The sequence below is a fragment of the Thamnophis sirtalis genome, unplaced genomic scaffold (genome assembly GCF_051295495.1).
Source record: "Thamnophis sirtalis isolate CommonGarterSnake01/CBP01778 unplaced genomic scaffold, rThaSir2_p1.2 scaffold_15, whole genome shotgun sequence".
NCBI classification, from domain to species: Eukaryota; Metazoa; Chordata; class Lepidosauria; order Squamata; family Natricidae; genus Thamnophis; species Thamnophis sirtalis.
In genome coordinates, this window is record NW_028261395.1 from 34,499,743 (window position 1) to 34,527,368 (window position 27,626).

The window sequence follows — 27,626 nt, forward strand, 5'->3', positions numbered from 1 at the left end:
CATAGTAAAGCATCCTACAATAGTTGAGATGGACTGTGCTGGGCAGGTTCTCCCAATACAGGAATAGTTAAAGCTGCAAAAACAATTTGACGCACATTCACAATACAAAAAGCACACAAGAATATTGTACTTTCTCAGGGGAGCTAACAGGAGCAGGTGAGAAAATTGGATGGGAGGAAATGTTATATAATGTGGAGCAAATTAAATCAGTCACTTTGTTTTATCATTACAGGACATCGTGTGAGCCTGATGAGGCAACTCTTCTTAGGGCTAGCGGGGACCCTGCCTATCTGTAGCAGAGATTCAACATATCAGAGTTTGCTTGCAATTTGCCCACTAGTGTTTGTTTGTGTGCATTTATATATTGAGAGTGCTGTGAACATAAGTGCACAGAACAATAACAGTATATCTAAACATTTGTAATATGGTATCAAATGATTTCCTCAATTTAACTGTTTCTTGCAACATCTCCGAGACCCTGAAATCTTAGGTGGTCATAATTCAATACAAAGCAATTTTACAGCAACCTGTAGGTTAAAAGTGCTACCCAGAATACAAGTAGTATTATTGCCAAGTGTAACTTGCAAACTTCTCTGCTTTATTCTACGTGTTAGCATAAAACCTTATTTCCCTCCCTACCCTTCTGTTAGTCTTTGCTTTCCTGATTCAAAGTTGCACCATCTTAAGCCATCCTATTTTATTGTTCCACTTTAATATTGCTTTATTGTCTCAAAGGTAGCCATTTCACCATGTTTAATGGAACAAGAACCTTATTATTAGTTCATCTATTGTGACCCAGATAACTATCACCAACTTCCATGGATGTTTGATAAGTGTTTTAAAGAAAAAATAAATAAGACGTTGGAAAGATTAAATTCAATAAATCCTACTTTTTAATATTTCTAACCAATTTTCCCCAGAGATCAAGGTTAACCGCAGAATGGTTTAGGACAGTGATGACTAACCTTTTCCAGACTGAGTGCCTAAAGTGCGTGTTTGTACCCAACCCCCCAAAATGCAATACGCACATGCCCCCACATGTGCGCCCCTCTCCCACGCATGCATGCACCCCCTGCACCCTGCCCCCCACAGATGTGTGTGCCCCCCCCACACCGTTCCCCTATGCATGCGTGGCAGAGTTCCAGATGGCCAGTGGGAGGCGCACGCGCATGTGTAGCAAAATTGAACTGGGGTGATGGTGCTTCTTGCCATCTCTGGCCCGCATGCCATAGGTTCACCATCATGGGTCTAGGGCAATTCGGCACGGCCAACTCAGCATGTTCAACTTGCCATAGCCAACTCACTGTGGGACAACTCGCCATGGCCAACTTGCCATAGTACAACTCGTGGCAGGACAAGAGTTACTGTAATACTGAAGAAACGGTGGAACAGAATCATTAAAGAAAGGATGCCAAAGGAGGGACAAATTAAAATGTGAATGACAAAATTTAAAATATTTTTTAAATTACTTTAAATATTTAAATTGAATTGTTGAATTGTCCTGCAGCGAGTTGTCCGTAGCAAGCTGGCTACAGAGAGTTTTCCCGCTGAGGGTTGGCTGTGGCGAGTTGGCTGCACCAAGTTGTCCCATTCTGACCACAAAAGCGTATTCATGATGGCAACCGTGACTGTATGTTTGAAGCTCTACTGCTTTTTATATTAAAATGAGGCAGAACAATGAATTGTGGCTGCCATTTTGACTTGTTTTGACTCTCCACTCCAGCACTTGTATCAGAGCTGCCATCTTGGATATTCCCAGTAGGGGTTATATTTACAGTACGTTACTATAACACACCTTCTACAGGTAATCCTTGGCCTACAACTATTTATGAAAAAAGTGACTTATGACCAGTTTGCACACTTGTCACAGCATCTCTATAGACACATGATCAAAATTTGGGCACTTGGCATGTATTTATGACAGTTGCAATGTCCTGGAGTCATGTAGTCATCTTTTGAGACCTTCAGACAAGAAAAATCAATGGGAAAACCAGATTCACTTAACAACAGTGTTACTCACTTAACAACTGCAGCGATTCCCTTAACTGTGGCAAGAAAGGTTATAAAATGGGGTAAAGTTCACTTAATAATTGTCTTGCTTAGCAATGGAAATTTTGGGCTCATCTGTGGTTATATGTCAAGGACAACCTGTATGTTAAGTGCTAAGGAGGCAAATCAGAGCTATTTCTACAGTCAATTTTTCTATCCTTGTAAGTCACCAAAATAAGTAAAAGCAACACATGCATTTGTTCCAATTACATTTCACTTTTAACTGTTTCTAAGGATACATCTTGCACAGGTGTATATGAAAGAAAAGTGGCCTCCCAAATATTAATTTCTGTCAAACAAAATGCCCTTTTAATTTCTAGTGCTTTAGTTTTAGTTTCAAAGTAAAACAATTACTCACTCTACCCATACTAGCAGATATAAGAAATGTCAAAACTAGATAAGGAAATAATGCCTGACATACTATGTTGGTTTAGGAGCAAAAGATGGGGTAGGGGTGAGGGAAGCCTGTATAGGAAACTGTTTTACCTTAAATCAGTTTTTTTTCCTTATCATGACTATAATGTTGTCTGCCAGAGTTTTAGATCAAATTTTTGATGTCAAAGAATTGAACTTCAGACTAAATCCAGACTGGTAAATTTGCCAGTTGAAAGAAATGTCCTTCTGGGTTCAGTTCCAAGTGGGGGGAAAACATTGGATTCATGGAAGTTGCTTGGAAAGTTTTTAATGGTGGACAGGACCACATGGTTTGAGGTCCTGGGAGAAAAGGGAAGAGATGCAGAGAGTGTCCTGATTTTACACCCTCTCTGGGCTTTTGAATTTGAGCTTGTACTCTGATTGAAAAATTTGTAAAAAAAAACAAAAAAAACCCTTTGTTTAAAAAAAAAGGACGAGACCTCGCTTACTAATATTTCTCAATGTTCATAACAGAATTTAGAGAGATGAGGGCTAGTTTGGCTAGCAGTCACGACGTGAGACCCTCGGAAGCAAAGCAAAGGCAAACCACTCCCGTAACACCTTCACAGGAAACCGCAGGCCCTTGTGGTAAGCAAGGAGCCAAGTGACACACACACAAAATATTGATGATGAACGTGGACGCCTTGAATCAGTTACGGAACTTGAAGTCGAGCGAGGGGCCTCTTTGCACCGGCTCCCAACATAAAAGCCAACAGAGTCGGAACGGACCTTGCAGGCTATCTAGTCCAACCCCCCCCCCCCCCCCCGCCGAGGCAGGACACCCTTACACCTGCCTCTCCCTAGGATCGGAGCGAAGTTGCTTTCTTGGCGAGTCGGTCATTTGTGTTTCTTCTTGAGACTGGGTCCCTGGAGAGGCTGTTTTCGGATGAACGCCCTCCGCGCCCTTCCCGACCTCCGGAGGCGTTTTCTAAGCAAGCCAAAAGGGCTGCTTGAAGAACTAAACCGAGGTTTGACTCCGTTTCACCGGAGGGTCTCGCTCTCTTTTAAGCGAAACCGGCGTTATTCGAGGCTGGTTCGCCTGCATTTGCCGCCCGCTCCCTTCCCCCCGAGCCCCGTCAGCCCGGTGCTTCTTCTAAAGTGGCCCGGAGCGCAGTTGGGTTTCCACCTTCGCTCCCAAATTCCCGCCAAGACTCTCCGGACGCCTCTCCGACCCTCTCCTGAGGCAAAGGCGGGGCTCCTTCGGCCTGCACGCTTATAGCCCCGCCCCTCCTCAGGTAGACAGGGCTTGCCCGGAGAGGCTCGTCTAAAGCTGCTGGCTGAGATTAGGAGGCGCGCCCGAGAGTGAGGGGGGGGGAGAGTTCCTGCTTCGTGGCCCCGGCCGGCCTCCGGGGGGTGCTCTTCGGTCGCTCTTCCGCCTTGCCCCCGAGTCTTGCTGCGGGGCGACCAAAGAAGCACGTTTTCCGGCACTTGGGAAAGACCGGCCCACCTCCCACGCCCCTCGCCCGTCTCCTTCGGTCGGACAAGCCCGCGTGTCATCGCGCAGCACCGGAGCGCGCGCCCTCTGCGTGGAATCCCCCACCCGGGTTCCCCCCCCTTTTTTGTTAGGGACGGAATGGAGGCGTCCGCCAAGTGGTGGCTGCTGGTCCAGCTGGGGCTGCTTCTGACTCGCCTTCCAGGTAAGGGCCGGCAAGGGGGGGGGTCGCCATCTCCCGTAGGACCTATCCCCCCCCCCCGCTCTTGCCTTTCCTTCTGCTTGCTCCATTCCAGCGGAGGCTGAGCCCGCCTCTTATTTGGACCTCCTGCATCCCCCCCCCCAAACGGAGCACCCCATTTCAAGCAATGAGAGGCGCCAAGCAGGGCAGGGTTGCAAACACCTCCCCCCCCCCTTCCCCCAAGGCTGTAGGCGAAAGCTGCTCTCCAGCGTCCCGTCCCTGCTTTGCCTTCCCGGAGCCATCTCTGTGGAGGTCCTTTTTGGCTTTAACGCAAAGCCTTGAGGGGGGGGGGGAACAGGGCGCGCCCAGGCACCTGTCTCGGACTCTGCCCCTGAATCAGGAACGCTGGAGAAGGGGGCGCGGATCGCTGGCTTTTTAAAAGCAACTTTTTGGAAGGAATACGGATGGGGCCAGTACTGAAGGCATCCCGCCCGGCTGAAATCACTAAAAAAAAAAGCCATTTTTTAAACTTTTAAGGAGGTGAGCAGATCTAATGCTCCTTCACAACACTGTGAAGTGGGCTGGGAAGAGAGGGAGGGAGAGAGGGTGGGAGGAAGAAAGTTAGGGAAGGAAGGAAAGGAAGGAAGGAAGGAAGGAAGGAAAGAGGGAAGGAAAGAAGGAAGGAAGGAAAAGAAGGAAGGAAAGGAGGAAGGAGGGAAGGAAAAGAGGAAGGAAAGAAGGGGGGAAAAAGAGTGACTGGCCTCATTTCCTCCAAGCAGGTTTTCATGCCTAAAATGGGACTAGAAACTCCTGATTTCTTGTCTGGTGCCTGAACCCCTACTAGGCAAACTGGCTCTCTCATCCATATTTGATCTACTGTGACCAAATATCTTCCAAATCATGCCAGGAAAGCAGCTCAGCACAGCTGCATTGAGCAACAGGAATTATTTTTAAGGCTGTGTAGTTTCTCCTTTTGCAAAACTAGCAGATTAAACAGCAAACACCACAAGATTGCAAGTAACTTCTAAAACTTCTCCTCAAATAGCAGTTATCTGAAACTACCCAGTGAACAGAGTTGGGTGTTAATATGATTGTATCTCTGTATAAAGCCATGAATTTGTTATAGAAGGTCATAGACAAATAGCTGTCCTTTGGGGTCATTACAGGTGTCTGCAATAGAAGAACATGGGTGTTTTCTGATACGGAAGCATTTTGTATAAAATACAGTGCAACATTGGCTAATAAACAATAGCTCCAAACTTAGTTTTAAATTCATACATTTAAATTCATTGCTATTTTCACATACTATGTGAACAAGACAGTTTTTATATTCTAACACTTCAGGATACAGTGTTAAGCTTATTGCATTGGGAGATTTTGTACAACATTTACTTAAAATATTTAAGAAAAAAATGGTTGGATACTTTGTTGTTTAGAATGCAAGACAAGCACACTTCTATTTTAAGGGACTGGGATTATTTCCATATACTGTACAGCTAGTCCTTGATTTACAACCACAATTGACCCTAAAATTTCCATTGCGAAGCAAGACGGTTCCTCATTTCATGAACTTTCTTTCCACAGTTGTTAAGTGAGTCACTGCAATTGATTTTTTTTTTTTTTTTTTTTTTTTTAGTGATTTTATTGACATTTGTAGGCCGCCCTTTTCCCTGAGGGGACTCAGGGCGGCTAACATAAAATCGGGGAAGGGGAAATACAGACAATAACAAAGACACATATAATAAAAAAACAGTAACCAACATGCATTCATCATTCGGGAGGGGCAACTATCTTCATCCCCAGGCCTGACGGGGATGTTAAGTGAACCATTCAGTCATTAAGCAAGTTTGGCTTTTCCCAGTCACTTTGCTTGTTGGAAACCAGCTGGGAAAGTGACAAATGGTGATCGCATAATCCTGGATACTGCAACTATCATGAACACATGCCAGGTGCCAAGCAAATTTTGACCATGTGGTCATGAGGATGGTACAGTAGTCATAAAAGAGAAAATGAATGTTAGCATTCAGAAGGTGCCTTCACTATGTCCATCTGCCCTCTCCCCGTCAAAGTTGTGCTCTCCAGGAAATAATTTTACGGGCCTGGGAGGCTTTTAGCATTTTCCATTAGAAAGCAGTAAGCCTTGTCTCAAAATTTGATCTATACAATGTAGATTGTTTTCGGCTTTGTGTGATTTGATTGAGACTCTTTATCAATTGCAGATTGTAAGCAATGGATTCTTTCATCACACCAAAGCCAAAGCAAATAAACCATATTGATGAACCATAATACATAAAACTTTTGCTTACCACCAGAGCCCCTGAGAAGGATTAATTACTGATCTCTATTAATTCTAAAATGTTTATTGAAAAGTCCTGCATTCAGAAGGCATACATCTTTAGTAGAGGTCTATTTGTCTCTTTCCATAATGCCTAAGAGGGGAAACCAGGGGAGGGATGCAACCACTCAATGAAATAATTCTTCTTGTAAAAAGCAAAAAATTACAAGCATTCTGTGTGATTTGTTTTTACAGTTTTAAGTTTGTAGAATTTTGAAAGTAGGTTTTGATAAATTTCCTTATTTGCATTTGAAGAACTCTAAAATTAATAGCTTAAAGATTCTCAAAATGTAGGAAAACTTAGTAAATGGAAAGTACCTAAATTCAGGAAAAAAAGGTGAGGAACTTGTGTGAGGTGGAAAAAAACACATTCAGCCTCTTCTCTTGTTTTTATAGAATTTTGTAGTCACATGAACTAGAAGACCTTTTAGAGAAAGGCAGTTGTTTCATGAATCATGAATATATAATAATTACCTAGAGGGAAATTAAACATAAGTTCTTCAATATGAGACTTTGTTATAGAACAATAGGTGATCAATATAGACCAGTGACTCAGGGGTGAAATCAACTTACCTTTGCTACCGGGTCGCAAATGTGAGCCACATGCCACCTCTACGCATGCGCAGGACCTTCCGCACATGCGCAGAGTGACAAAAATGGGATGTGATGACATCCGGGTGGGTGGATGGAGCCTCTTGCCGCCACCACTACCAGTTTGCCCAAACCGGATAGAACCGGCTGAATTGCACCACTGCAGTGGCCCTCAATCTTTTGGGTACCAGGGACCAGTTACATGGAGAAAGGTATTTCTGTGGACCAGAGGGGATGTGGTTTTGTGTGCTGCCTGCGTGCCGGGGATGGGGATTTGCTTGTTTGCGCGGACCCCTGATATAGACCACTATTGGATGAATGTGGGAGTTGTGGAAAAAAAGTGAATGAAGATCTGGAGAACTGCAATGTCCTTTTAAAAATTAAACTTTCACTTAGGAGGCCAACAGTGTATCCAGTGATGGAACACAACATACTGTAGTAATATTTTAAAATCAATTAGTAGGGCAGTTGTAAATAACCACAAAATTAATGATCTGAAGATGGGTTGCAAGTAGATTGAGCAACTTATATTGCCTTATCCTAAATTCCTCAGCACTCTCCTCTAAACAGAAGTTTGAAACATAAGGAATTGCTAACACTATCTGTTTGAAGGGTCCCATAAGTTCATGGAAGATTGACCAAGAAGACTACAATATATCATTTGTTAAATTTTCCTCATTGCCCTATTTTGTTATGAGAACAAGATGTACATAAGTATATGAGATTAGCTCCACCTTGTTTACAAAGACACTCATATTAATAACAGCATCACTTACCTCAGACTGAAAATAAAGGAGAGCAGGATGTGCTTCTTTTAATGAAAACATATAGGGTTGTTAACATCAACAGACTTCTCACATTTTATAAAAAGTGTTTAAGAAGTTGTTGACAAAGTCAATATGCTTTTTAAAAATTGATTTTAAAAGAATGAATGAAAGTGGGTTTTTTGGGGGGAGCTAAATATAAGAATGGACATTGTTCCTATTTTGCCCTGATTCAACAGCCACTGCTAGTGTATAGAGCAGGGGTATCAAACTTGATTTCATTGAGGGGCGCATCAGGGTTGTGTTTGATCTTGAGGGGCCAGGGTGTGTGTGGCCAGCAACTGTGGTAGCCCGAGCACTCTGCCAGCAAAAATAGACTCCTGAGCTCCATTTTCGGCTGGGACAGCCTCCTGCAACCCTCTGCCAGTGAAAACGGAGCTTGGCAGGGCTGTGTGAGGCCCTCCCAGCTCTGTTTTTGCTGGCAAAGGCCAGTCCTTCACTGTTTTCAGGGCAGCATTTCATGAAAACGGGCCCATTTCCCCCCACAAAAAGGCATGAATAGCCTTGGGAGGGCTTGCAGAGTGCTCTTGGGCAGGTGGTGGGCAGAAAACGAGCAAAAGACGGCCCATTTTTCACAAAACGGGCCCATTTTTTGTCAAAAAAATTGCATGCATAGCCTTATGGAGGCTTATAGAGTGCTGCTGGGGGCTGGGGGGAGAAACGGCCCATTTTTTGCTCACTACTGCCCTCCCTAGCCCCCAGAAGCTCTCTGAAAGCCTCCATAAGAGTATACACAGCCATTTTGGTGAAGGGGGCGGGGCTTCAGGAGGTAAAAAAATACTGTATTCGGTGTATAAGACGCACCCAGATTTTCAGCTTCTTTTTTGAGGAAAAAAGGTGCGTCTTATACTCCAAAAATGCAGTAGTTACACAAAGTTTAGAGGAGATAAATATGATATTAACGTAGAGAGGCTGCTAAAGGTAGTCCTCAACCTACATCCATTTGTTTAGTGATCATTCAAAGTAACAAAGGCGCTGAAAGAAATGAAAACCATTGCCACATTCCCCGGTCACATGATCAAAATTTGGTTGCTTGGCAACTGGCCTCTATTTATCATAGTTGCAGTGGTCCTAGAGCCATGTGATTGCCATTAGCAACCTTCTCAGATAACTTCTGGCAAGCAAAGTCAACGGGGGAAACTAGATTCGCCTAAGAACTGCATGATTCACTTAACAATCACAGCAAAAGTTTAAAATCTTTGTATTGATTTAATTAGATTACATTTAAAATATTTCATTACAAAGGGCAATGTCACTATCCTGTATTAACTTCACCTCAGTATTTGGTCTGCACGTTTCATGGGTGTCACTCAGATTGAAACTGCGCAGGGTGTGAAGGAAAGTCTACCATAGTTCTGAGTGAAGGTTGGCGATTTCAATGGAAGATCCAGAAAAGGAAAGTGTAATTATTGTAGTGGGTTTGATAGAGTCCAAGGAATTGGCAGTTTGACCTGGAGAAGGCAATTTCTTTATAACTTCACATGTAGGTGCAACAATGGTGGAGCTGCAGCTATTAAATGTTAGTTCTAAAAAGTGTGGAGCAGTGTTTCTCAACCTTGGCAACTTGAAGATGTCCGGACTTCAACTCCCAGAATTCCCCAGCCAGCATTTGCTGGCTGGGGAATTCTGGGAGTTGAAGTCCGGACATCTTCAAGTTGCCAAGGTTGAGAAACACTGGTGTGGAGTCTTGCTCTATGGACTTACAAGGATAGTTGTGCATGGAAAGCTATTCAAGCTAAATTCTTAAGATTTCTAGAGGTTCCCCATTTTGTTGCTAATGTACTGCTAATGTTAAACTTTAGCTGTATTTCATTTGAGTTCAGTTGCCATTCTGCTGGTCAAAATATTGGCTTCAGTAAATTTGTGGATGGGGGAAAAATGTCCAACTAATATTCCTTCCTTCTATGTGTACAGTAGGCTTGGATGAAGCCTGGAGTGAAATCAGGCTAGGAATTTTAGATTTACAAAGAAATAGAACTCACAGACCATGTTTATGCAATAATGAGTGTTCATACCCTCCCTTTATTATGCAATATATAACAGAAGTACACCCCTTCACATTTTGTAAATATGTAAGTATATCTTTTCATGTGACAATACTGAAGAAATGACACTTGGCTACAATGTAAAGTAGTGAATATACAGCTTGTATACTGTAACAGTGTCAATGTGCTGTCCCCTCAAAATAACGCAACACCTCCAAAACTACCACTGCCTTGCTAAAGAAGCTGAGGGTAAATGTGATGGACTGGCCCAGCATGTCTCCAGACCTAAACCCTATTGAGCAACTGTGGGGCATCCTGAAATGGAAGGTGGAGGCCCGTAAGGTCTCTAACATCCACCAGCTCGTGACATCGTCATGGAGGAGTGGAAGATGTTTGAATGTTGAATGTTTGAATGTTTATTTCATTTGTATGCCGCCCTTTCCCCCCGAAGGGGGACTCAGGGCGGCTCACAACTCAAACCAGGGAAGGGGGATACAGACAAATTAACAACAACACAAAACAATACATAATTTAAAACACACAACAATCATACCATTCGAGATAGGGGCAACGGTTCTTTAGCCCCAGGCCTGTCAGAACAGCCAGGTTTTAAGGGCTTTGCGGAAGGCCTGGAGGGTGGTGAGGGTGCGAATCTCCACGGGGAGTTCGTTCCAGAGGGTTGGAGCAGCCAGAGAGAAGGCTCTCCTCCGGGTAGTCGCCAGTCGAAGATGACTCCAGTGGCAACCTGTGAAGTTCTGGTGAACTCTATGCCCAAGAGAGTTAAGGCAGTGCTGGAAAATAATGGTGGCCACACAAAATATTGACGCTTTTAGCCCCATTTGGACATTATCACCTCAGGGTGTACTCACTCTTGTTGGAAGCAGTTTAGACATTAATGGCTATGTTTTGCATTATTTTGAGGGGACAGCACATTTACACTGTTGCACAAACTGTGTACTTACTATTTTACATTGTAGTCAAGTGTCATTTCTTCAGTGTTGTCACATGAAAAGATATACTAAGTTTCTATTTAGTTTCTGGCTTTTAGACAGAATCTAGTCTTTGCGCTAGAGTCAGATTTTTTTTTACTTTGGTTTTGCTGATTGATTTGTCATCATAGACATGACTACTATTTACTAAGTATGTGAAAGTAAAAAGTTGTAATTCTATTTTGTGTTTTACTGAGCTGAAAAAAAATGGAAGTGCTTCCCCCCCCCTTTATTGTACACCCCTCTTCCCCTTTTCTTTTCCTTCTCCATTTCCCCCATTATCTTTATTTTCATTTGTATTTTATGCTATGATAATCTGAATAAAAATTTCATGCACACACAAACACTAAGTACAGCATTAGCAAAGGCTTTTTAGCAATATGACCTCATGTGATGAGACAAGCATATGTTATTTAGCCAGGCACTGGGTAGGTTGTTTATATCAAAAGAAAAAAAAAGGAAGAAAACCTGCGCAGATAAACAAGGGGATTTTGAAATGTACAATACATATTCAGCATTTCTACAAGTGGAAGTGGTAAATCCTCCCCGGAATATTTTGTTTGAATAACAGTATGCTCCTCTTGATCCACCTCTTCCTTTTTATTCATATTTGATTACATGCACTGAATTGTAACTACAGTTTATCAGATAAAAAATGCTAAGTAAGTGATTCCCTCCATTGGCATGGAAAAAAAGAATTAGAGGCAAAATTAGAAGTGTTAATCAGAGAAAAATATCTATCTAGTTTTGATTCTGTCTAGAAGCCAGAATCTAGTCTTTGTGCTAGTGACAGAAAAAAATGTTTTGACTTGAGTTTTGCTGATTAATTTGTCATCATAGAAATGACTACTATTTACTAAGTATGTGAAAGTAAAAAGTTGTAATTCTAGTTTGCATTTTACTGAGCTGAAAAAATGGAAGTACTGGTAAATGCTTTTTGTTTTTTGCCTTTTATCCTACACCGCTCTTCCCCCTTTCTTTTCCTTCTTCATTTCCCCATTATTTTTATTTTCATTTGTGTTTTATACTATGATAATCTGAATATCTCTCTCTCTCTCTCTCTCTCACACACACACACGCACACGCACACACACACACACACACACACACACACACACACACAGAATAAATACAGCATTAGCAAATGCTTTTAGCAATATGGCCTCATGTGATGAGATAAACACTGGATTAGGTAGTTTATATCAAGAGACAAAAAAGGAAGAAAACTGTGCACTGATATACAAGAAGGTGATTTTGGAACGTTCAGTACATATTCAGCATTTCTACAAGTGGAAGTGGTAAATCCTGCCCAGAATATTTTGTTTGAATAACAGTATGCTCCTCTTGATCCACCTCTTCCTTTTTATTCATATTTGATTGCATGTGCTGAATTGTGTCCATCAAAAATGCTAAATAAATAATTTACCCCATTGGTATTGAAAAAATGACTACTCCCCCACCCCTAGAAAAGCTATGATTAAGCTAAAGTAAAATATTAAGAGCACAGAAAGTAGGATTTCAATGAAGTTATAATTATTTCACTCAAAACAGGAGCTAGGATGAAGTTAAATTTATTTGAATAGTATTGCATTATTTGGTATAACGTTGACATTCTGTTTCCTTCTCTACACAGGGCATTCTGTAGCTTTCGAAACCATTACCCCTTATTCGCTCTATGTGTGCCCTGAAGGTCAAAATCTCACTTTGACTTGTAAAATCAGTGGGGTTGTCGCCAATCACCATAATTTCCTCGCCGTTTGGTACTTCAGCAACAAAGACGACCGTAGCTGTTCCCAAGGAAAGCACATCCACAACATCACTGCTAAGCAACTTCATCATGAAGCCGAGACGCATCATAGGCAGCTTCATGGGAATGTCACTGCTGAAAAATATCCCCACGGGCATCAAGTCAACTATTACGGATTGGAATTCTTTTCAAATCATCATGATACTTTCCATGTTTTTATAGCAAATCTTACTCTACAGGACAGAGGATACTACTGTTGTTATATAATAGAGACTATGATAGAAAAAAAGAAGCCACATATCTTGCACCGTTCTCATGGTTTCATGGAACTTCGTATACAGAAAGGTACATCATTATGCACAAATCAGTTCTAATTAAAATTAAGTTATCTGTATTTCCACATTCTCCTAGGAATGTCTATAAGGTGAGATGAATTGGTCTCAGTGAAATTCCAAGACAGAAAAGAAAGAATGTTAAAGATGGAGTTATAGGGGACAGCTTCTTTCCTTTCTGTATAAAAAAAACAGGTTTACTAATAACAAAAATAGATTCTCTTTCTTAACAGTTTTTAAAAAGTTGCTGCACAGAGGTGAGAAACATTTTCTCTTTGATCTGGAACTTGATGCTACACCTGAATAGCAATAGCACTTAGATTTATATACCACTTTACAGTGCTTTGCAGCCCTCTCTAAGCGGTTTACAGAGTCAGCCTCTTGCCCCCAACAATCTGGGTCCTCATTTTACCCACCTTGGAAGGGTAGAAGGCTGAGTCAACCTTGAGCCTGGCGAGAATCGATATGCCAAATTGCAGGCAATCGGCAGTCAGTAGAAGTAGCCTGCAGTACTGCACTCTAACCACTGCGCCACAGTGGCTCATTAATTGGGCAAAATAAATAGGATTGTAGGCATCTGTTTCAGAGGTGGTATTCAGCAGGTTCTGATCAGTTCTGGAGAACCAGTAGTAGAAATTTTGAGTAGCTCAGAGAACTGGTAAATACCACCTCTGACTGGCCCCACCCGCATCTAATTTTCTGCCTCCCGAATCCCAGCTGATCAGGCGAAATGGGGATTTTATAGTAACCTTCCCCTGGAGGGAGGTGGGAATGGAGATTTTACAGTATTTTCTCCCTGCCACACCCACCAAGCAATGCTCACCAAGCCATGCCACACCCACCAAACCACGCCCACAGAACCAGCAGTAATTTTTTAAAATCCCACCACTGATCTGTTTGCTTGAAATTATGATTCATATCCCATTTTCTGATGAGAACTGACCTGAAAAATATCAGATCAAATAGTCTCTTTATGTTTTGATGTATGTATTTATTAAATTTATATCCCTATGACATTATCAAGTCACTTTAGTCACCCTTATTCAACATGCAACTTTCAAAATTGAAATGTCCATTTCTTTTTGAGTAGTGAAGAATTAGAATGTACCAGTAGCCAAATAGGAATGCTTTTTTCTAGAAATTATGATTATCAAATCTCCCACACAAGTTAAGGGAAGTTAATTATATTATTATCGTCAGTAACCAAAACTGAGTACAATTTAAAGAAAAACTGAATTTTAAAAATAGAATTGGATGCTTTAAAATATACAGAATTCCTTGACTAATCACATGTTATTACTGAAATAAGTTTGATTTAAGCCAGATTTTTCTATTCCATCGACAATGGGAAAAATCTAGTCCTCGTTGTATCTCCCCCCCACCAGTCCTTTTTCTTTTTAAGGTGGTTAATAATGTCTATTTGCAATTTTTGCATTTGTAAAGTAATAATGTAATGTATGCAATTGAAAGGAACAGATCAATTTACAAGGTTTGTAGCACAGCCCTCTGATGTACATATCTTTGAACTATGTTTTCAACTAATTTAACAACCGGTTCTCTGCTCTAATGACCAGCTGGGTAATCATGGCTAGGTGGTCATGTGACTGGATGGGTGTGGCCAACTCAACATCACTCATGTTGATGGACGCTTCGCTGTTACAATGTAATAAGTGTTAACCGGAGAGGTGGTTTCTGTAAGCAGAAGCTAGAAGCAACACCAGAATGTTTCCTTCCTGCCTTCCTTACAGGATTATGAGCCAAGGTGGCGCAGTGGTTAAATGCAGCACTGCAGGCTACTGCTAGATCAGCAGTTCAGCGGTTCAAATCTCACCGGCTCAGGGTTGACTCAGCCTTCCATCCTTCCGAGGTGGGTAAAATGAGGACCCAGATTGTTGGGGGCAATATGCTGACTCTCTGTAAACCGCTTAGAGAGGCCTGAAAGGCCTATGAAGCGGTATATATAAATCTACTACTGCTATTAGCTCTGTAAAGTGGGAGAAAAAACAAAAGAAGATTTCTTCCAACAACTGGTTCTCTGAACTGCTTAGGAAGTTAACAGCCAGTTCTCCCGAATAGATGCAAACTGGTTGAATCCCACCACTAACTAAGTGGGGCATGCCGTAACAGCTTTGTCTGGGATAGGAATATTATAATTAAATAGGTTTTTAAAGATTTATTAATGAATGAGAATTTCATTTAATGTTTATTTAATATGCCATCCAAGAAACTAACATTTTACTACTGTTTTTTTTTTAATTCACAGGAAATAGATCATTTACAAACTGTACATTTCATCTTGATGACAATACGGAAAGTAAGACTACTTTACCATACACGCATAATTGCATTTTTTCCCCAAGAAGCTGATTATTTTTTCAAGTATAAATCTGTGAAATTTGACATTCTAGCTACAGGGTTTGGACTTCAATCTTTTGTTCTTAGATTCTGTCTCCTTATATTAACTCCCAATTTCACCCTGTCTAATCTCCTCCTAATTATTTTCCCCAATTTTGAAACCCATCATCTTAAAAACATAAATTATCTTCCTATTTACAATGATTTCCAAGCTTTTCTTCTGAATCTCCACTGATTCTTTCCTATCTCATTCTTCATTATATCTTTGATAATCTTTAGCTTCTACACCTGAATAATCCACATCTAATGTAAGCTGATGATATTTAATGTCAACAGGGACCAAAAATCAATAGTCTGAATTATTTATGTTGCTTTAAGTATTGTTAGTGTTCTTTCTTAATTAAAACAAGTATTTTTTTAAAAAAAATCCAAAGACAAAGTGGGAGATAGTAATTCATTGGAGCAATTGAAAGTGTTACAATTTCTCAAAGGGAATTAGTGTTTTTATTTCCTAGGAGGGGCTGATTTGCAAATCTGACATGTTTATCATCTAAGAAACCATCCAATCATCTTGTTCAGCAAGATACCCAATTGTGTGTGGCAGACCAGAGTCAGTCTTGAGTGAGATCTGTTTTTGGTAGGAAGGAAAACTTTGTTTGAGTGACAGGAGAATAGAAGTGGCTGGTGTTTCTACAGCTAGTCCTTGACTTATGACCATAATTGAGCCCAACATTTCTGTTCCTAAGTGAGACAGTTGTTAAGTTTAACTTTGCCCTTTCTTGCTACAGTTGTTAAGTGAATCACTGTGGTTGTTAAATTAGTAACATGGTTGTTAAGTGATTGTGGCTTCCCCATTGACTTTGCTTGTCAAAAGTCACAAAAGATGATCACGTGACCTTGGGACACTACAACTGCCATAAATATGAACCAGTTGCCAAGCATCCAAATTTTGACAACGTGACCTTGGGGAATGCTGCAATAGTCATAAGTGTGAAAAATAGTCGTAAATCACTTTTTTTCAGTGTTTGTTGTAACTTTGAACAGTCATTAAACAAACAGTTGTAAATCGCGAACCAACTATATTGGCCTTATGTATGTTATATGTTATGTTAAAATTACCCATTTTAGATTTTAATCAACATTAACATTACCCATTTTAGATTTTAATCAACATTGAAGGCTAAAGTGTAGTATTGAGAGAAATCATCCATATAGGAATGTGATTAGGTAGGTAGGTGGGTGGGTGGGTGGATGGATGGATGGATAGATAGATAGATGATAGATAGATAGATAGATAGATAGATAGATAGATAGATAAATAGATAGATAGACAGACAGACAGACAGACAGACAGACAGACAGACAGACAGACAGAGTTCTTATTGGTCAAGTGTGATTGGATACACAAGGAATTTGTCTTTGGTGCATATGCTTTCAATGTACACAAAGAAAAATAAAATAGAATATATTCATCAAGAATCATACACTTAGTGATAGTCATAGGTTACTAATAAGCAATCAAATCATACTAGGAAACAAATAAAACAATATAAATGATAAAGATACAAGCAACATGGTTATAGTCATAAATGGGAAGATAGGTACTAGGAACAATGAGAAGAATAATAGTATGTTTTCTAAGATGGCTGTAAACAATAAATAAAATATGTCACCTCGTTTCTTTCAAGTCTTCTGACTTATACTCGCTTATACAGTGGGCAGAAATTAAACACTGGAGTTTTTAGCATTAAAACTATTTCCGTTTTAAATTTACCGCAACGTAAAATGCTAATCAGCAGATAATCTTAAATATGGTTACTGAAGCAATAATAGGCTTCATTTGAATAGCTTGTTTGCACTAATTGCACTTCACTTTAAAACCTAAAAATAATTTTAAAATAATGTTCACCTCCAAACATGAGAAGCTACATTAAAAGCTTCTGATTTCTACCCCAAGCTTATACTATAGAAAGAGATAAATAATTGATCAACTGTGTTTCCCCGAAAATAAGACAGAGTCTTATTTTCTTTTGACCTTTGAAATAAGCGCTTGGCCTTATTTTCAGGGAGGTCTTATATTTGAGGTGCAGGAGGTGGCGAGGGTGGTCACCTCATGGCTGTTGTTGTGTTGCAATATTTTTAGGGAGGGCTTATTTTTTGGGATGGCTTATTTTAGTGCATGAGTTCAAAAGCCTGATTGGGCTTATTATCTGGGCAAGTCTTATTTTGGGGGAAACAGGTTAATAAGTGTAGATTAATAATAGGTGGAAATTATTTCAGTATCTTCACCAAGAATCTATTTGTTAATTAAATTTCTATCATAAAAACAGTGATCATTATTACCTGAGGATATTTAAAATGGTTTCCCTTTAAATAATGCAGTCTGAAATGTGAGAATATTTATTTTTATTTGAAAAACAAACAAATGAAGGGAAATGAAAATGCTCACTTAGCAAGTGAGAGGTAATGTGCTGCATTTTCCAAAATATTTGAAGAACAAATGTTCTGTAAGCTAGAGGGACTATGAGTTCTGGTCCTACCTTAAGTGTGGAGCTTTGGGTCTAGTAACACTACCTCAATCTTAAGGGGAAAAAACAAGACAAACAACTTCCACAGATGTTGCGAAGAAAACTGCAGCGTTGTTCATGTGGGTGTCAGGAGTCAAAACCGATTCAAAGACACAAATAAATCAGGTTTTGCAAATTAGTTGGACACGGGGTGGTGGTGGTGTAACCCTGCTTCCCTAAAAATAAGACCTTTGGGGCTTTTGAGCACATGCACTAAAATAACGTGCACTACCCTGTTCCCCTGAAAATAAGCCCCCTCCAAAAATATTGCAACACAGTAGAAGCCATGAGGTGACCACGCTTGCCACCTCCTGCACCGCAAAAATAATAAGACCGCCCCAAAAATAAGGCCAAGCACTTATTTCGGAGGTCAAAAGAAAATAAGACCCTGTTTTATTTTCAGGAAACATAGTTGCATTCAAGTTCACCCCATTAGCTTTCAATATTGGCTATGCTGATTGTATTCTAAAATATCTGGAGTCTCTGATTACTTTTTCCTATTAGAATGGCTCCTTCTTCATTGGATGTATAAATCAAATTTTACAATGAGGAAATGTGTTTTATTTTACGGGATTCCCTTGAAATTGCAGACATTGCCACCTCAGTTATTAATTAGCAGAGAAAGAGGAAGAGTCAGTCAATAACTGCAACTCAGAAAATGAGGCCACAGCTTCCAATGAGTAGAAAAATCTGCTTCCTTTCTGATTTCTATATTGTGGTTTTTCTTGTTATTTTTTTCAGCTACCATAGCAGTCACAATTGCAACAGTGGCTTGCATTATAGGCATTCTGTGTTTTCCTCTCATCCTACTTCTTATTTACAAGCAGAGGCAACTAATTACTAACAGGCGTAAGTATCTGGATTAATCCTGGTTTTTGCACCTACTTTGATTCTTTATTTCAGTATTCCACGAAGAGTGATAAAACTGCCTTTCCTCCCATTTATTGCCTGCATTATTACATGAATGACATTTTATTTTTCATATTTGTATTGCTGCCCATCTCACATGAAAATCAAAGAGGAAAGTATTAGGATCTCTAGTAGGAGGTTATGGGCTCCATCAATGAGAAATGATTTTTTGGGTGGATTCTTCGTTTATTTCTTCCCCCACCAATTGTTTTACTATATTGTAGGCCAGGGGTGGGTTCCGGCTTCTTCTACTCCTCCTTTGGTCAGGGACGTGCTTCAGGCACGTGCATGCGCAGAAGCAAAAATCAAGATGGCAGCCCCTATGGTGCCACCAATAGAACCGGCTTGGGGGCATGGCCGGCTGAGTTACTTACTACCTACTTGGCCAAACCAGGCCAAACCGGTAGGAACCCACCTCTGTTGTAGGCAGAAGGAGAAGGCTAGAGGCTGGCTCAGGAATTCTGGGAGTTGAAGTCTACAGGTTGCCAATTTGCTCACCCTTTTCTATAGTTACTCATTCACACAAATAGGAAATTTCCATTACTGGGAAAACCTTTTTATGATGAAGCTCATTATTCTAAATCTGGATTTAGCTTGCTTTCATTTTTATATGCACCATTGAATGTCTACATACAGTATCTTGTGTTAAAGTAGCACAAGTAAGATGCTGATAAAATATATTAAGGTTAAATATTTGTGAATAATTTCTAGTCTTAAAATACACTGCAAAAGAGCTAAATTCTTTTGTGTTTACAGAAAACAAATTAAATATGAAACCACAGCATCCTGCCTAGAAAGATCTCTGTTTAGAAATCCATTAGTCAGGTGATAGTTACATTATTAAAACCAGTGGCACAGGGAGCAAAATAAATAAGATTTTCAAAGGTAAAAGAAATCTCTTGTACTGCTAAAAATAACCACTTATCTTCTGTTGATCAAATTTTGCTTCATACTGCTGTAAAACTATGATATATCATTTTAGTAATGTGTAAAAATGTCATGAAACAATCAGTATACCATCAACTAGATTTGTCTTTCCTAACTTGAAGTCCTCCAAATGTGTTGCATAACTCAAACCTGAGAATTTCAACACAGAGGTTCACACCTTCAGTGAACAATTCATTTAATCCAGCATGCCCTAAAGATAGCAGGTTAGGAAAGGTTCATGTAAATATTGTTATATTTTCGATTGACTGAGAATAAACATAGAGTAATAGAGCCAAAGTGGACACCTACTTATCAGATTCATGTTAATAGGTGGCTGCTGGACTTCCATTTTATTGTTCCATGTCGATCTTTTCAACAGGGAATATGTGCAGACTTGTGTATACCTGTGAAACCTTCATCATTTAAAACTAGAGGGATAGTTTTGGATATGACTTAAATAGTACCATCTGTTCTTTGCAAATGAGAGGTTAGGTAATGCGGATCACTGTGTTGTAATGATTTGGCTATGTTTTAGCTTTAGTTTTATTCCAAAAATGCCTTTTACAGGAATATAAATGGGTGAAATAAAGGATTCGGCTCCTGAACACAATATAAATGGGTGAAATAAAGGGTTCAGCTCCTGAACCATTTGGGTCAAGTTTCTGCATGCCATATGAATGAGTACTTTTTACTTGTCTAGTTCAAATCACCAAGCCAACAAAGTGTTGGACCAAAGACAACGGAATTAGTTGCTTAGGAAAAGCAAATGCAAACAGTCTCTGCTGAGGAAATAGAAAAGGTTTCATTCTCTTGAATGCATGATGGTACCCCTTAGCTATTGAACAAACCTCATGGTCAGAAGGATTGTGTTTAATTTAAGGGACTGAACGATACTTAGATTTTTCTGTGCTTGAAATATTGGGATCTGAAGGTAGTGAAGCAGGACTACCTACCTTTCCTGTAACAAAATTGCATTTGCTTTTGCAGGTGCTCACGAACTCGTAAGGATGGATAGGTAAGCAAATACCTTTAATCATACCATATATTTGTTATTGAAAAAACCACATTGTGGGTGATGCAATAAATGAAGCCTTGTAAAAAAAAAGTAATCAAACCAATTTCAAAAGTCTCCTACTTATAAAAGTCTTTGGATGCATGTCTGGCAGGTCTGCTTTAAAGAGGGATTCAGCAAGAAGATGCCACCGATAAAAACATACCAGCTGTGTGAAACGTATTTCCATTGGTGTTTGGCACAGAGCCGCTTCACATTTTTTAAGAATGCTGGCTTTCCAAAGGCTTTTCATCTAGGCCAGGGATGGCGAACCTTTTCGGCACCAAGTGCCGAAAAGGGAGCACATGGGGATGGCACCAAGTGTCAAAAAGGGAGCACTTTGTGCATGCTCGTCTTGACTGTGAACAGGGAGAGGAGCTGCACAGGGAGTATGCGCGCACCAAAAAATGAACTTCTGGTTTCCAGCACGTGCATGTGCGCTGTCCAGGAAGTCTTCCGGTTACTACCGCGCATTCAAATGCACCGATCAGCTGGCTGGCATGCATGCTCATGCGGGAAAACGGAAGACCAGCTCTTCTGGTTTCCGGCACTGCTGCACGCACAAAGCTGATCTTTATGTGCGCATGCATGCCAGAAGTGCAGAAGAGGAATGGGCAACACCACACGTGCCAGGCTCCATGTGCCACTTCAGGCACGTGAGCCATAGATTCGTCATCACGGATCTAGGCTAAGTTACTCCCTGAGATAGAATGAAATTTCCTTTTGAGTTGCACTGCTTCCTAGTGACTTCATAGACATGTCCATATCATACCTATTTTATAGCAACAGTTCAAACATGGTTTGTTACTAACTTAATACAGAAAGTTTTTTTCATCTGATTCTAGCATACAACACTTAATGTTTCCTGGAGAGTTCTCATCCAAATATTAATGAGATCCAGTTTTCAAGCCCAGATAAGGTCACCCAGATATTGACATCTCTTGAGACACTTCTTGAGAAACTCTGGGACTATGCCATTTTGAATGTGAAAAGTCAAGAGAGTGTCTTGAACTGAACTTGAAATTAGCTGGAAATCAATTTTCTTAAAATTGGCATTATTTGATCTATGAGTGCTTAGCAGTTGATGGAGGGAATGCTATGGGTTAGAAATCTCATCTCATAGCTTCAGGAAGAATGGTGATTTGGCAAGCAAGCTCTGTACTGTGCATTGGTAGGAGAACTCGGTTTCTCTCGCCTTCTAGTGCTCTTCAAGGAAAGCTGTCAAACCCATTAATTTTTTTTCCCATCCCTTACACGGAAGAAAACCAAGATGATTGTAATGACTTGAAAAAGAGGGGATAGAAAATGGCTAAGAGTCAGCATTAGGATATAATGGCTGTCTAATTTTCTGCTGACATATCTTTAGCCCAGCAATTGGGGAAAACCCTAATTTGAATAAGGCAACATTCTCGGTGCATCAGACATCATGCAAAGCAGGCATGTTACTACAGAAGGGAAAAAAAAGCTCTGATTTACTTTTTGGCTTAGGCCTTCACTTCACCGGAGCCTGTCCGGTGTCCATCATCAGCTTTTTCTAGGCATGGTATGACATTATTAAAGCCTTTACTTGACCATTCTCTTTTTCAGGCCACAAAATAATAACAATAAAAAAAGACTATTGAGGGTGTCAGTATATAAAAAGTAAAGGTTTCCCTTATCCAGTCACATCCGACTCTGGAGGATGGTCCATCTCCATTTCTTAGCTGAGGGAGCCAATCTAAAGACACGTCTGTGGTCATGTGGCCAGCATGACTGTATGCTGAGGCATATGAAACGCTATTATCTTCCCGCCGAACTGCTTCCTATTTATCTACTTGTATTTGCATGCTTTCAAAGTGCTAGGTAGGCAGGAGCTGGTGGCGCTCACTCCATTTGTGCGGTGCTTGGGTCTCGAACCCGGGCTGTCCACAAGCCCAACAGCTGAGCCATCATGCCCCAAGGCAATGTACAAGCAGAGGGTTATTTTTTAGGGTATAAATTTAACAGAATATTAAAAATAGATTTCTAATTGGTTTCTATCTCGCCCATTTTCTGATCCCTCAACAGATCTCCTATTGCAGCCCCCCCCATCAATAGCACCATCAGAAATAAATGTTTATATTTATATTAATAGCTTTCTGACATATTGCTTTAAAGTGATTGGAATGCTAGGAATGTGAAAGGATGGGACTTGAGTCTGATGAGATTATCTGACTTTGTCTTGCAGCAATGGCCATGGCATTGAGAATCCCGTCTTTGATGCTGTCCCTGACATAGAGTCAGAATCAAGGATTAGGCCACAATTATCGTTTATGGCGAGCCGTCAGGCTTCAGAGTCAGACCGACACCTTCTCTCACAGCCAAATACCCCTCTCTCACCTCCAGCCCCGGGAGAATGTTTCTTCCCATCACTTGGTAAGTACTTCATTGCAGGGTGAGTGCATGCAAATGGCTACCAGCAAACATCTCTCTATCTACCCAGGTCTCTACCATTGCTGAAAAACTTTCTTGTTTGTTTCATTCATTCATTTGTTCATCCATCCAGTCGTTCACCGCTCATCTCACATAAGGGGACTCTGGATGGCTTACAGTGTTAAAACATATAAATTATAAAAAAATAGTAAGAATCTTCTTTTCTTCCTAGCGTTATTCCCACGCTATGGCAGGGTCTGATTTATATATATGAATATAATGAATACTGAATAAAATACTGTAAAATACAAATTATGAATGTATGTATGTATGTATCTTATCTATCTATCTATCTATCTATCATCTATCTATCTATCTATCTATCTATCTATCTATCTATCTATCTATCTATCTATCTATCTATCATCTATCTAATGTCTGTGTCTGTGCATGTGCGTGTGTATGTGTATGTTCCAGCATAACTCTGGAATTCCTCGAGCAATTTCAACAAAACTTGGTACACAGATGACTTACTCTCTGGGAAAAGAATACCTTGGGGGTAAGACACCCCTAACATCCCTTGGTGTGTGTGTTCTGTTAAGATGTAGCCTGTTGTGCCTTAAAATGGCTTCTACTGTACTGCCGAAAAATGGCTTCTAATGTACAGCACAGTGGAGTTGCCATGGTAACGGCTTCACAGTACTCCACAAGGGGGCTGCCTCTGGTAAGGGGGAAAATCTAACATTAGAAATTACTTTTAGTCTGGACATTTTCCCTCTATAAATAAATACCCGGACAATGCCAGGTTATCAGCTATAACTAAAAGATGGGGAGGGAGGGATTAGGATGGGCGGGGTGGGTGGGAGACTGGATCTATCAACCACTTCCAATGTGATGCTTCCCCCCCCCTTGCAGCCCCAGACCAACTGGCAGACAAAGATCAGGAGGGTGGGAGCCAACCTCGTTCTGCAGGGGCAACAAACTATTACAAAGGGGAGGATCCGTGGCAGAGAAGGCTCTGGTCATTTACTATGCATTGGATTAAAATTAAGAGACTAATATATTATTAATATTGTTTTTTAAAATACTGATTATCAGTATTTTATTTTATTTTAAAGATTAGCATTATTTGTTTAAATTTAGAAGGGAGGTTGCGTTGTTATAGCTTCTAAAACTGCTTCTAAAACAATTTGTTTGAAATATTTTTGTTTTGTGTGACTTGTTTTTGCTACTCCCTTTTTCCTTCCCTTTTATGTTAATTTGTAGCTTAATGTTCAACTTTGAAATTTAATAAAGGTAACTGATATAAAAATAAAATACAGTCAGGCATCATGAATATGTAGAAGAGTGTCCTAAATCTGAAATATTTTGTGTCCCCAATTGGAGAAGAAGCAAGTATATTTCTTGAAGTATATTTCTTTTCTTGAATTTAGAATGCATTTGATATCATTTCATAATATGATAAATAGGTTGGTTTGTAAGCCATTAGAAGACGGTATTACTTTTGCTTCTGCAAGTGACACCAGACAAAATAATTTTGTAGATTGACTGTGGATTCTGAGTCATTTAATGGGAAATTATCACTGCTCCCCTTTATTGATGCCATTTCCCTCTTTACATTTAACAGTCAGGTGGGAAGAAATGGGCTAAGCAGCCTTCACATTTAAATAACTAATACCACAACAAAATCTAGGTTGAATGTACTAATTCATATTGTTAATATTTTCCAGATCCTGTTCCTGATTCTCCAGATTTAACAAAGGAACAGTCAAAGGAAGATGATGTATTCTGAATTTTTAACAGCAATATGAACAAGGCTTACTATTTGCTGCTTTAAAGGAGAAAGAGAGGCAGAGACAGAGGGAAACAAATGTGTGAAGTTTTTAGGAGACTGTTTCTAAAATCTTGAAGGTTTTTTGACTGTCCTAATATTTCAATATATTGCTGTTCTCTGATTTCTGAAACAATTCAATGTGAAGAATATGGAAGACAAGGAAATATTATTTTACTTTCCTGGAATTATGCAAACTTTTTGTTTTTTTACTTCACAGAAGTTATTGAGACATGTTTCTAATGTGTTGTATGGATTAATTAGATCAAGATCATCTTACATTTTGTTTAAACTGTAAGGGATTGTGAATAGCACCACCAAAAGCCTTGCTCTGCATTCAAAATGCCTTGGTTCCTAGAAACAGAAAATAATTTCCACATAAAGTATTTTTTTTACTTTGCATTTGTATTCTTTAAACGATTGTATGTTTGCACATGTTTTAACATAGCGATAAGATGCTTTGCTTGTATCCTGTCCTCAAAAAAACCAAACCCCCAACTGAACTATCTCCATATTTCACTCTAATTCAATCTTTTCTATGCTCTCTTTTTATTTGCTAATGATTTAAGGCAATCTAGATGAAGGTTCTCAATTGCATAACTTACAAGTAAATATTATTTGTAAGAATATGTTGAAAATCATGAAGGATAATCATATTAGAACATAAAAAATGGATTTCCATTTAGCTCTGTTGAACGACAGTTTGCTTTTACAAGCTGTTTCAAAAGCATTTTAAAGAGGGTTTTGAAGAATATTATAGATTTGGTACATTTTGTTTAAATGATAACTCTTGTCATTTTGGTATCATTTATCTTGTGCTTTGTAAATGTTTATGCCTAAGTAGCCAGAGGAAATGCTTTAACTTGAAGGATCTTCCCAGTTGTGCATAATATAAATAATTCATGTTGATATCTTTAAGTTAAGCTGTCTGGAGAAAAATAATGTCTTTGATAGGGTAAAAAGTACAAGTAATTTTTTTTTCATAGAAAGAAATTGGCCAATAACAATCGGTATTAAGAGTTGTTTAATTCTAGTTTTCAAACAAGAGAGGAGTCATTCTGTCTAGCTTCAGTCTAAATCAACCTTTTGCAACATCAACAACTTTAAACCTTGTTGATTTTAATTCCCAGAATTCCCCAACCACCATGCCACCAAGTTGCTGATATTGAGATACACAACTCTTAATACAAGAAATTCCTATAAAGAATGAGTGATATTGTCAACAGATATTTTAAATGTGTCAGGTATTTCATAAACAAATAATAGCCAAGATCAGTCAAGTTAATTTTATACCTAAGCCTAAGAAGTGACTTATCTTTGTCTGGCAATAACATTACAACAAAGATAAATTACATAGTTAACTATTTGTAGCAGTTTCAAAGGCAGCTGCTTGATATTGCCTAAACTGTAGGGCAATTTCTTCCCCTTTTTTTTCTCTTGGTGAGGTATGATTCATTTTTCTCTTGAACAATTCTGTTTTTGAGAGAATTGTTGCAATGTCTTCTGTTGCTTTATGTACTCTGACAAGCTACACTTTATTAAAACTCATCCTTACTGAATGTAGAAAACATTCCTGAATTCTTTGTACCAAGTAAAGAATGAGATGTTGGGGCTGCTCACCATTAAAGATACGCTTTAGTAGTAATTTTTGCTTAACAACAAAAATTAAAGGGAAAAAAGGGAGGCAAGCTAATTAATTATATGAAGAAATTGTATTCTTTTTAAGTTGTTCTGTTACTTCCTCCTGATTGGTGACTACTTATCCAGTGTACAAGCAAACTCTTCTGACTTGACCTCTGAACAGGTTCATTGTTTATTTTCTATTGATTTGATACAATAAAAGTTTAATGTTAAAAGTTTTAAAAACTTTGTGCACCGAACTGGCAGTAATGCCTGTAGCAACTCACCCCTGCGTGAGTGACGTTGAGTTGGCCATGCCCACCCAGTCACATGACCGAGCCCCGCCTACCCAGCTGGTCATTAGAGCAGAGAACCAGTTGTTAAATTTGAATCCCACCACTGTTCTGATCCCCCTTTTTATATATAATAAGAGAACTTGGGGCAGGGGAAATGAAGAAGATCTATTTTCATTTACTTTGCTGGACCTACATATCTGCATCTACCTGAAGAAATCAAATATGACACAAAATAAGAGAAACTATGAAGGCAATCCGGTATTTTGCATCAGATCTCTAAGAAGTGCTTTGGATGTATAGGAGCCCACAGTAGCATTTATTTGCAATCCCTTCAAACAATTGTAACTTTCTCCAGGTTTTACATGCTTTTTGGAGATGGAATGTGAACTACTACACAGACTTAGTGACTTCAATAGTGCAGAGTAGATCTTAGTGATTTTACAGATCATAGTAGAAATATAAAATAGTTTGATTTGACCTGTTACATAGGACAGTCTTTCTAGCAGGTGAGTAGTGCATGATGAAAAACATTTTATAACTGGCACTCTCGACTAAAGCCTTTTCCTCAGTAGTCCAGAAAATCCCCAGTAAGAAAGTGTCACATCAGTAGTTGTAAACCAGTGTTTTTCAAACTTGACCATTTTAAAGATGTGTGGACTTCAATTCCCAGAATTCCACAGCCAGCGTGTAAAACAATTACAACAGGGCTGTCAAACTTGTAGCCCACGGCCCAGATGCATCACGTGTTGGCCACACCCATGCCTGGTTTAGCCTGATGCCTGAATTACACTATATATTTA

General features: G+C 39.6%; 2 protein-coding genes across 2 annotated transcripts in view; one reads left to right on the forward strand and one right to left on the reverse strand.

Moving 5' to 3' along the window:
* Positions 1-4,016: 4,016 nt before the first annotated feature.
* On the forward strand, positions 4,017-26,776 carry VSIR (V-set immunoregulatory receptor). Its single transcript, XM_087702098.1, has 7 exons — positions 4,017-4,100; positions 12,434-12,892; positions 15,143-15,193; positions 18,543-18,650; positions 20,625-20,652; positions 22,895-23,082; positions 24,810-26,776. The coding sequence occupies exons 1-7, from the start codon at positions 4,037-4,039 to the stop codon at positions 24,869-24,871; spliced, it is 960 nt and encodes a 319-aa protein (XP_087558224.1). The 5' UTR covers positions 4,017-4,036; the 3' UTR covers positions 24,872-26,776.
* A 239-nt stretch (positions 26,777-27,015) lies between these two features.
* LOC106545335 (cadherin-23) overlaps positions 27,016-27,626 on the reverse strand; it is a 453,671-nt gene continuing 453,060 nt past the window's right edge. Inside the window, exon 36 of the mRNA XM_087702429.1 lies at positions 27,016-27,033. Coding sequence (XP_087558555.1) covers positions 27,016-27,033 — 18 coding nt within the window. The remainder of the gene's footprint in view (positions 27,034-27,626) is intronic.

Bases quoted from the DNA above. Each gene is read 5' to 3' on its own strand.
- VSIR (XM_087702098.1), top strand. From the start codon at position 4,037: ATGGAGGCGTCCGCCAAGTGGTGGCTGCTGGTCCAGCTGGGGCTGCTT. The intron at 4,101-12,433 runs GTAAGGGCCGGC...TTCTCTACACAG, and splicing joins GCTTCTGACTCGCCTTCCAG to GGCATTCTGTAGCTTTCGAA. The intron at 12,893-15,142 runs GTACATCATTAT...TTTAATTCACAG, and splicing joins GGAACTTCGTATACAGAAAG to GAAATAGATCATTTACAAAC.